Raw genomic sequence first — 10,601 nt, forward strand, 5'->3', positions numbered from 1 at the left:
AGCTGGAAGCCATTATCCTCAGCAAACTAACACAGGAACAGAAAACCAAGCGCCACATGTTCTCACTCATAAGTGGGAGCTGAACAATGAGAACACATGGACACAGGGAGGGGAACAACCCACACTGGGGCCTGTCAGGGCAGGGGCAGAGGGAGGGAGAATATCAGGGAAAATAGCTAATGCATGCTGGGTTTAATACTTAGGTGATGGCTTGGTAGGTGCAGCAACGCACCACGGAACACATTTACCTATGTAACAAACCTGCACATCCTGCACATGCACCCAGGAACTTAAAAAAAAAAAGAGATCTGTGTCTCACACGCATGCTACTATGTACTACATCTACACAAGGAACTCCTAATGGGGCAGCTGGGGAAGGAACAGGGAAGACGTATGGTAGAGCTTTCTGTGCTGTTCAATTTTCTAAGCAGACACATGACTACTTCACTACTTTACACAGGGGGTCCGGTGAACAATGAAACTTACAAAGCATTGCTTTCTTCTTATACATCCCTGAACCTGATGATCTTTTTCAAGAGATCCGGGACCTTTGCTGATTTCCCATCACCTAGAGCCCAAGTCCCATCATCTGGCCTCAAGGCTTCTGAGAAGGGGCCGCAACCTAGTAAAGAGCCTGCTGCCTGAGGACCCTTCAGCTCTCTCTGCCTGGACAGTGGCCAGTATGCAGGAGCCAGCTCTGAGGCCACTACTGAGGAGATGCCCCCTCCAGGCCGGCAGGTCCCTCCTCAGACTCCCCCTCCCACTCCCGTCAGTCCTGACTTGTGTCAAGCACTGATCATGTCAAGTCCTGTCCTGGTCCAGCTCTTGTGTCTGCCCCACCCACACACCGTGTACTAAGGTAGAGACCACCCAGTGCCTGCCTGGCACACAGCACGTGCAGCAGGTACACCAGAACAGTGTGTTCCTGAGTCCCCAGCCTTGAAGACACAGACAAAGCACCGGAAACTGGCAATGCAATGAAAGCAAAGAATAATGTCCCCACATCAGCTCCAGTGGTAGCTGGGAAAAGAGGGTGTCCTGAAGCTGGAGATAGCCAGAAGTGGTGCGGTGACCCTGCCCTCTTGGCAAGGGCCCCCTGGCCTTGGGGACCGAGAGCCGCCTGCCTCGCATGCAGCACGGCAAAGCACCAGGCCTCAGAAGAAGTCTCAGCGACGCACCACGTTGTTCAGGAGTCTGCTGCTTCGTAATAAAAACAAAGCTTGGAAGGTACCGTTTTTCCACTTGCTGGAGTCCCTCCAAAACCAAGTATTTACTGACATACTGAAAAGAAATTCAGCTCCAGCTCACTTAAGAATAGAGAGAAAACATTTCACCACCTGAAGAGAGAGTTATCTCACTTTGTTTTCCCCGCTAAGAAAAGTGAAAATGCTGTACATGTGTTGGGCTGGGGCCAGGAGTGGGGGCGCTGAGCCAATTCACCACTGAAAAATGCAGTGGCTTCGGAGACCAGGTAAGCGCATCCAGAAAGCAGAAATCACGGGCGACTTTTGAAAGACAAACAGCCTGGCACTGGCAGCCTGGCACGCAGCCGCCTTCAGGCAGAGCTGTCACACTCAAGAGTTCGCATTTGCTAGTCTTACCTTTTTCGGAAACGGCGACGGATCCCACCACAACTAAATCCACAAGGACCCTGGAATCCAAGCCAATGGGGACACTGCAGTTCCTCACACCCTGCACAGAGACATGGATTGGAAGACTTCAGCGCCAGCTGCTTCCTCATTTTCTAATTCATGATCAAAGTGCGCTCAGGGTTTGAATCAACCTCTCGGACAAAACCGATGCAGGCACACACAGCACCTCCGAGGTGGCGTTTCAGGAGAAGCCGCATTCCAGAAACCGCTTTAGGGCAGTTCCCGTCTCTTTCCCAGAAAGGTGGCCAAGGGGAACTCACAGCACAAATTCATAGGCTGCCAATTTCATAACATTTAACAAATCGTTTCTCCCCATAAGGCAGAAAAGCACAGTGGTGAGAACACAGGGGCAAAGTCCCAGGGAACTGGGTTCAGGGCCTCTGAGCCACAGGACCCCAGCAGGCTGGAGCTCTCTGAGCCTCAGTTTCTTCCCCTGTAAGACAGTGACACCACCCTCTGCCTTGTCAGACCAGTGTTGGAATTAAATAACAAAACATATGCATTTAGCACATAAGACATGGTCAGTAAACACTGTATGACATATTTATTCAATATAAAATCCTGAAGGGCACTATTTTTATGTACACTATACTCATTTCTAAAAAATTATCCCTTCACCCAAAATGTCCCAAAAGTGTATCGCTTTATATTAATGTAGGCCTGCATGTAAAGAATAGGGAAGTTGAATACATTCATGATTCTCATAACATGGTTTATGTAAATCTCAGGAAAAAGCCATTTTCAGTCCTGTATCCAGCAGTAACTGATCATTCAATGTGGCAGTGGGCTCTGTCTGTCAGTGCAGAGCTATGACAAGTTCCGTAAGGATCAGTGCATACGGGTGGCTTGGGGTTTCCCGACAGTCACACAGGGGCTTAGTCCAGGAAACCCTCCACTGCAGGCAACCCTGTGTTCTCATCATCTTACAGGAGCCATAGGGGGCAGGCACTGACCAACTGCACAGGAACAGACGGCTTGCATTTGTGAATGCTGACCATCACCATGGTTTTGTCTCATTTTTCTACCTTTATTTTTCCTCTGCTCCTTTCTCTCTCTCTATATATATATATTTTTTTACTTCATCGTATGTATTTTTATAAATCATATCAAATTCTATTTTTGGAATAAGCAGGGTGCTAATAAGTAAACAATAAAACATTCCAGTTTTATACATTAGGCTTAAGTGGCGAATCCCATAAAAAAAGGTATCTTGAATTGCCTTATTTTTTATTTCTCAGTAGATTAGAAATTAAATGACTTGGAGTTTACTTTAGGATTCTTAAAAAAGCCACCAAATTCGACTTCCTTAACTGTAAAATACATGACCAATTGTATCATAAGGCACCCTAACGACATACTTGTACACTTGGTTTTACTAAATTGCGAGGCATTCAAGAAAATCTTAAATTTATAATTGTCAGCAATTACTCATTTAGAACTGGTGAGGCAATTTCCAGTGGAGCACGTTTTGGAAATTCTATCCCATCTCTCTAGTCGCTCTGGCGGCATCTGACGAACAGGCTGGGGATAAGCAAAAGCTCCACGATACTAAACATCGCAGGTTAACACTGGGCAGCGCCGAGAACCAGATCACTCGTCTTCCCTTTTCTTACAATAAGGAATTTATAATTTGCCAATTTGGTGCAAAATAGAAATTGAGTTACAGAAATAGAATCTGTTTACTCAGTCTTCCTACTTGGCTCCGTTAATGACAGAATTCTTGAATACTTTAATATCTCTGTTCTTTTGGCCCTGTTAAAAATGAATTCCAACTGCGTGATGCTATCTTATGCTAACTTGTGAGAAGCCTTCACAGGGTACAGTTCTTTCCTAGGTGGGGACGGTGCTTCTGGCGCTTACCTGAGAGGTGGCACATTTTCTCAGGATGTCTTTAGTTGCCCCAGGGGGTGGTGTGATCTTATTAAACAACCCCGTTCTCAGTCGTGGTGTTGGAACCAACAATGTTTTATTGCTCTTTTAAAGAAAAGACAATCAATAAATTACAAAATTAAATTATTCCATAGGACTTTCTTATATGTGCTTTTACCATTTCAGGAGGAGAGGCAAATTACTATTATCTGCATTCTTTTTTGGTGTGTGGCAAGGAAATTACTTATTTGAAAACCTAATTAAATAATATGTGGGGTCGATTTTTCTTAGAATCACCACTCGGCACCTCCTTACCCTGAAGAGCCACAGTGTTTACTAAACTTGCTAATTTGACTTCACTTGCCATTCAAAATCGTTACAGGTAAAAATTGACAACAGAAATCCAAACTAAGGCTGGTTCTGACAACATCCCTAACCTCAACTTTCCTGTGCCCTCTCTGTGCTCAGCACCAAGTGCAACAGAGTTACAATAATGTTGTCATTAGAAACTGGCAAGGCATAGCTACCTTACTCAAACATTTCTATGCAGTTTGGCTGTTCAGCAAATCACAGTCAAAGAGACCAGTAATCATGATAATCAATACACCGACACGTGCCAATAGCCCTTTACTTCTACTTAGTTCTCAAATGCCTATTGTGAGCACCTCTACTACAGGGCTTCTCAACGTGAGGGCCCTGGGCCAGCACATCAGTGCTTCTGGCACCTGTTCGAAATGAATCAGCCCCTCTGGGGGAGCTCTGATGAGCCTTCCAGTGACTCTGATACACACGGAAGTTTGAAAACCGCTGGCTGAGATGTCTCATAGATTATGCAAGGGTAAGCCACAAGGCAATCACAAGATCTGTGAAATCTTTCATGTAAATAACAGTATATTTTAGTTTTTGAGCAGGAGATGACATCGCAAGACCAATAAAAGACCCATAACATCTGTTTGGCCTATTTCAACAAAGGCTTGTCAACCACGAGAGCAAAGGACTTCAACACAGCACTCTAACTGCCGCGTGCTGCTTTTCTGTGAGTGGTGGAGTGTGGCTCCCCTCATTGGCAGTGTTGGAGTCCTGTGCACCACATTATGGGGATCACTCTCTCTTTTCTAGAAGCTGCTCATCCTCTGGCTCAGTGGATCTCAGCCTTTCGTGTGCATTAGAATCACCAGCAAGCTTTAAGAATTACCGAGGTCTAGACCTCACTCCAGAGACCAGTTGGAACCTGGCATGGCCAACAGACAGTCTTCAAACCTCCTTGAGTGACACCACCATGTGGCTAGAGCTGGCAAGTGGCACCTAAGCCAGTGGTCCTGAAGCCTGCGTGCTTGGAGCACCCCCAGAGTATTGATGAAGCAGAGTCTGATGCCACTCTAGAGACTCACAGGTCTGGGGTTGAGCCTGGGAAGCTGTGCGTGTCCCCCACACTGGGGACTGTGCGGTCAGATACTGGCCGCTGTGCCTCTAGGTGTGGCCTGAGGCTGTGCATGTCCCCATTGCCTGCCCACACACAGCTGGGGCTCAGGAACCTGGATTTTTACCTGCATCCCAGCTGATCCTTAAGTCCCTTAAAGTTTCCAAAAACCACTGAGGACCCTGTAAGCACCAGAACTCAGGGACCACATGTGTGTTGGTGTCTTTCACCACTACATCCTATGCCCAGCACGCAGCCTGGGAGATAGCTCAGTTATGTATGCAGTTGTTTCTCTAGCCTGAATAAACGATGGCATGAAGCAACAGGGATTTGCTCAGGTCTGCATCCCTCTTCCAGGCCGTCTTGGCTAAGGCTGACCTCCACACGGTCAAGGTTTCTGATTTTTGCTCTGAGGGGCTGACAGCTGAGAACACCCTGAACTTCACACCTGCAAGGACTGGCTCTGGAGTCAGGTGGCTGGGTCAGAATCCTGGCTGTACCGAGACTGACGTGTGGTAACCTGAGGTGGAGCCTCTCTGCATCTGGTTTCAAGTGTCACAGAGGAGAAGAGATGGCTCCCACAGGACTACTGGAGAGCTAAACCACATAACACAGGGAAAACATTTAGACAGAACTGTGCCTCGAATGCAGCGACTGCTGACTACTGTCCTTCCTTGCTACTGCTGCTATTCCTACTTCTAGCTTATTCAAATGATTCATTGACTGAGAAAATAAGGCTGACAGGAAGCTACGCTTCCGGAATAGCCTACATAGAAGTCTCTCTTGGGACTGAACCGCCATCAGCAGACAAAACGATGTCCCACACGAGCCTGGACCCAGGGCAGGCCCCTTCTCTCAGCTCCAGCAAGAATACACTCTGCCGTTCCCCTTTCTTTGCCACGCAGTGTGGAAAGCGCTCCTCTCGCCAGGGCTTCTCAGGAATTTGACTTGACAACTTGGGTGGGAGAATGGTGTCAGCACACAATGTGTGGCCGCGTAAGGCAGAATGATGACGATGCTGCCGTGAGATGGCCAGTACTATACTCATGTTATCAATTGTGATTTGCTTCAGCAAAACCACACTAACCATTACATTACATTAATGGGGTGATTTGAATGTTACTGATTTTACAGTTTTGTTTGTATTTCACTTATATGCTTATTTTGTTTTATAGTTGCATAAAAGCTATCTGCGTTAAAATTTATATCAAGTTTTATGCTTATCATATTGAATTAGATTATAATAAACTAATTTAAACCAACCCTGGGGGAGTTTTCTTTTTTCCTTGAAAAGGGGCCTCTATGTTTTCAGTCGGGAAACAGTGCTCTAATGGATACATTTTGAGGGCACATCAGGCTTCTTACTAGTGATGGATCATGTTTCAAAGAATTATAATACTACACCTAAGGTAAAAAGAACTAAATATGTTGCAATCTCCCTCCTCTGATGAAGCACATCAAAACTGAGAATGTTTCCACGCCATAGTTTCTGTGTTTGGTTGGATAGGAAGAAAAAAAAATAAAAATTATAAGAGCATGCCTGAATTTAAAAAGTTCAACAGTGTTGAGAAGAAATCTTTCCAGTTCTTATCCCTGGTCTTCATAGTCTCAGAACATGACAAGTGACGTCTGTCATCGAGAGGCAAATGATTCTGTGTTCAGCCAGCTTGTCAGCGTGCTCATTTCAAATGGCAAAGTGGTGTCACCGTTTCAGCGCCGGCTCCTCAATTCTGGACCATCACAGGTTCTGTCTGCATTCCCTCTCTTGTGCGGAAGCCATTGTTTTGAACATCCTTTATCTCTGAATTTAGACACATTTGGGACTCCTGATTAACTGAATGCTAAACAGCTGAAGGGCTTCTGAACTATTCTTGGAAAAATCACCACCAAGGGCACTTTCTCTATTGGAGGGAATCAGAAGCACTGACTTTCTAAATACAAGACAGACGTGTGCACTGACCAGAGACCTGGAAAAGGTGTCCCCCTTGGCGGCCAGGTCTCGGCTCGGCTCAGGGAAGCGGAATTACCTGCAGCGCCAGCAGCCGAACGCCTTCCAGTGGTTTATCAGGGTCCACTTTAACTTCCTGTGTTCTGGCAAAAACGTCTAGGTCTTTGATGTTTTGGCAGGCCAGATAAGACCCCTAGTTAGGCAAATAGACAGAGGTGCACTTACTTCAAGGACGAAGAAGCGAGCATTTTTCTGGGGGGCATCAGGATTTACTTTAATGGTCCTGGCCGTTTTGAACGCCTGCAAGCGTGGGAGTTGCTCAGCAGCATGAGAAGCGCCCTGTTTCCAATGCAATCGCACGTTACTGAAAGGACAGCACGCTCTCAGGCCAACTGCAGCCCAAGCAGCTTGGCCCAGAATCTCACCCAGACAGGCACTAACAGTCACCCAAAGAAACATCTAAGGAAGTAGTCTAAGTAAGGAAAGGGATTTGAGAAAAGGAGCCTAATCCCACTTGAGTTTTAACTGAAATAAAACACGCACTCCAAAAAGAATACAAATCACGAGTGCAAAATGTGATGATTTTTCACAAAATGAAGACTGCTGTCTAATCACCACCAAAATCAAGCAACAGCATGACCTGGAAGCCCCACCTCTCTCCTGTTTCATTCATTTTTAAAGATTTCTACATGATTCTCTACATCCTTTATCTTTTCCTCTGCCAAGATACATTTCTCTCTCTGGGGTCAGAAGCATGAAAACAAAACACAGTAACAACAGAAAATCATCAAAAGAGCAGTTTTTCAAAGGGACAGGACAGTCTTGGAACCACCTCAGCTGAGGACCAGAGAAGGTGGAGCTTGTTGTGAAGAAGCCAGGCTTGGGGAGAGACAGTCCCCACAAAGTGGGGTGAAGCAAGCAAACAGCTAAGTCCTTCAGGCCAGAGAGAGCATTTTTGACAAGCGCTTTCTTTTTCTCTTGGAAAACAGGCATGCCAAAGATTATGAACTGTTGCACTGCCTCTTTCAACTAACCTTTTGTTTTCTGTCAACTCTGTTAGGAACAGCCATCTTTGATTGTCTTACATTTTGATCAGCTGGGAAACTGAGGCCCAGCATCGTTAGGCTGGCAAGGCATTCATTTCTTTCCGAAGGCGCTACAGCCTGGACTTCCAGTTCAGTACCCTTCACTCCCTAACGCTCTTAGCAGGGTCAATTTTGTGAAAAGCCATCACAACAATAACATGCTTCTGGCCAGGATAAATAATTTACTTTGTATTATACAGAAAATAGCAAGTAGCACCACCTCACCTAGAGACAACCAAGCCGCCCTGCACAGAGAGGCAAGAGGCTCCAGGTGAAGGGTAAACGACGTCTCTAAACGCTAAGGACGCCCTGGCCAAATGGTTTTGATTTCACACCACTGCTCACTGCTCACCACATTCTAATCCACCATGATGCAGTACGAGAATTTTATTACGAGTGTTAGTCATTTCGGAATATCTTGTTTTCCTTTTCCAGACTCCAGAAATGTGTCAGTACCTTAAAGTTGGGAATCCTGTGATGAACAGGTCGGGGAAAGTCAGCTAAATTTTGTGATTCCATGTGGTCCCAAATTTGCTCACGAATGTCCTGTTTGGAGACACCTACTGCAACAGAAGAGTCCCACTTAATAACAAACAAAGGAATTCCACAGCCCATGCTGAAAGCCTGCTCCAGTTACACGCTCAGCTCCCCACACAGGAGTTCATGACTATGCCAGACCAGATTGAGAGGTTTTTTGGTCTGTACATTGAAAAATGTAGTAAGTTTTTTTTTTTTGTTTTTTGTTTGTTTGTTTGTTTGTTTGTTTGTTTTTGAGGTGGAGTTTCGCTCTCGTTGCCCAGGCTGGAGTGCAATGGTGTGATTTCGGCTTACCGCAACCTCCACCTCTGCCTCCCGGGTTCAAGCGATTCTCCTGCCTCAGCCTCCTGAGTAGCTGGGATTATAGGCATGTGCCACCACATACTCAGGAACAATTATTAAAGTTCAGAATAAATTAAACATAGCCCTAATATTTAATCCAGTTATACTAACCTTGAAGCAGTAGGGGAGCCAAATACAACTCAAGCCTTGTAACCAAGCCCTCCTAGAGTCCTTGTTTGGGGACTCAGGTTCTGTTCATGTAGAGAAACTGTCCTCTCAGTCTATTCAGTCTTGATATAACTATGATTCGCTTATTCTTGCCGTAAGTCAGGTAAGCTTGCCTTAAAACTAAGTGATCTATAAGACAGCTATTATTTTGGATTACTGACTGCAATCCCCTTTATTAGTGTGGGCTTAATAATTAGATGACCATGTTGGCCTCATCTCCTGTCATTCCTCACTCTGAATCCAAAAGGTGGCTCAAGGACTGTTCTTCCCTAGCCCCAACATACCTGCCTACCTCCGTCTCCCTTTCAGGCCTGTACCTCCTCTGCTCTCCCTCAGGTCTAGCTTAGATTCCACCTCCCCCAGGAAACACTCTTTGAGCGCTGTCTCAGGCAGATGACCCTCCTTTAGAAATCTAAAGAGTACCCATACCATTTGGGCTTTTTTCTCAAACTGGAACAATTACTACAAGGTTACCACATGCATCACTTTCACTAACAGCCCAGAGGGCCTGGAATATCCCCAGTCCTGCGCAGGGTACCCTGTGGGACACAAGAAATGTAACACTGTGGCCCCTGCTCTGGAGTCAATTATCCCATAACAGTGATTCCCCCTAATAAAGCAATGGGCTAACTGGTAGGGGGAGGGGTCATTGCAAAAGAAAAGGGCAGGGCCTTTCCTTTGGAAAGTTACAAAAACATGAGAAATAATTAAAATAATAAAAGGTGACACATAGTAATGTGTGAAATGCCTGAACCCTATTCTGTAATTGTCTGCTCCCCCAGCAGGCTGTGGTCTCTGCTGCGTCAGCGTGGGTCTCATTCACCCTTAAGTCTCCAGTCCCAGCTCAGTCCTGGCACAGGGCAGGCATCTCAAAAGGTCACTCTAACCATGACGGCATATGATCACCCTCCGTCTATGTATTGTGTGTATGCTGCACACGTAGTATGGGTGGGAGTGGACCTGTTCACAGCTGGGGTTCCGGCATTTAACAGACCCTGGCACACCTTGTGTACTACTAGTATGGGGTATCTGCCAGGCAATCCTGCAAGCAATCATCCACCCCTTCCCCCACTAGCGAGTGACTTCCTACAGGCCAGGGGCTCTACCGGAGGAAGCCTCGCCAGTGCCCAGAGAGGGCCCCGCGCGGACAGGGCTTCCACAACCATCTGTTAAGACCACAGCAGTTAAGCGACCCCCGCGTGTAAGTCAAACCGGCTTCCGATCCTGCCCCTGAGCCTCAGTTTCCCCGACCTCATGGGGCCCACAGGCTCCCCGACGTGAACGGCAGGTGTCCCTCCCGCCTTGTCTTCCCGTTATCTTTATTTGGTTGGACCCGAACCCTGCACAGACCCTCTCCGACCCCCTCGCCCGCCTCTGGTGATTCTGCGCCATCCTCTGCCAGCCCTCGTGGCCCCGCCTTGACCCTCACCAGTCCCGGCCGTCCCTCCCCACTCCCAGCCGCCCGGGGGCCGCGCCGCGCCTTGAAGCAGTAGGGGAACCAAATACAACTCAAGCCTTGTAACCAAGCCCTCCTAGAGTCCTTGTTTGGGGACTCAGGTTCTGTTCATGTAGAGAAACTG

At 46.8% G+C, this 10,601-nt stretch overlaps 1 protein-coding gene across 1 annotated transcript in view; it reads right to left on the minus strand.

Annotated features, from left to right (window-relative positions):
* The window catches only part of MTHFSD (methenyltetrahydrofolate synthetase domain containing), a 25,019-nt gene extending 14,674 nt beyond the window's left edge, over nucleotides 1–10,345 (minus strand). The window contains exons 1-5 of the mRNA XM_011971629.1: nucleotides 10,198–10,345; nucleotides 8,431–8,601; nucleotides 6,969–7,082; nucleotides 3,513–3,626; nucleotides 1,602–1,692 (exon numbers count right to left, since the gene is read on the minus strand). Coding sequence (XP_011827019.1) covers nucleotides 1,602–1,692; nucleotides 3,513–3,626; nucleotides 6,969–7,082; nucleotides 8,431–8,589 — 478 coding nt within the window. The 5' untranslated portion in view covers nucleotides 8,590–8,601; nucleotides 10,198–10,345. The remainder of the gene's footprint in view (nucleotides 1–1,601; nucleotides 1,693–3,512; nucleotides 3,627–6,968; nucleotides 7,083–8,430; nucleotides 8,602–10,197) is intronic.
* Between the last annotated feature and the right edge of the window lie 256 nt (nucleotides 10,346–10,601).

The sequence above is a fragment of the Mandrillus leucophaeus genome, unplaced genomic scaffold (assembly GCF_000951045.1).
Source record: "Mandrillus leucophaeus isolate KB7577 unplaced genomic scaffold, Mleu.le_1.0 Scaffold10, whole genome shotgun sequence".
Lineage (NCBI taxonomy): Eukaryota > Metazoa > Chordata > Mammalia > Primates > Cercopithecidae > Mandrillus > Mandrillus leucophaeus.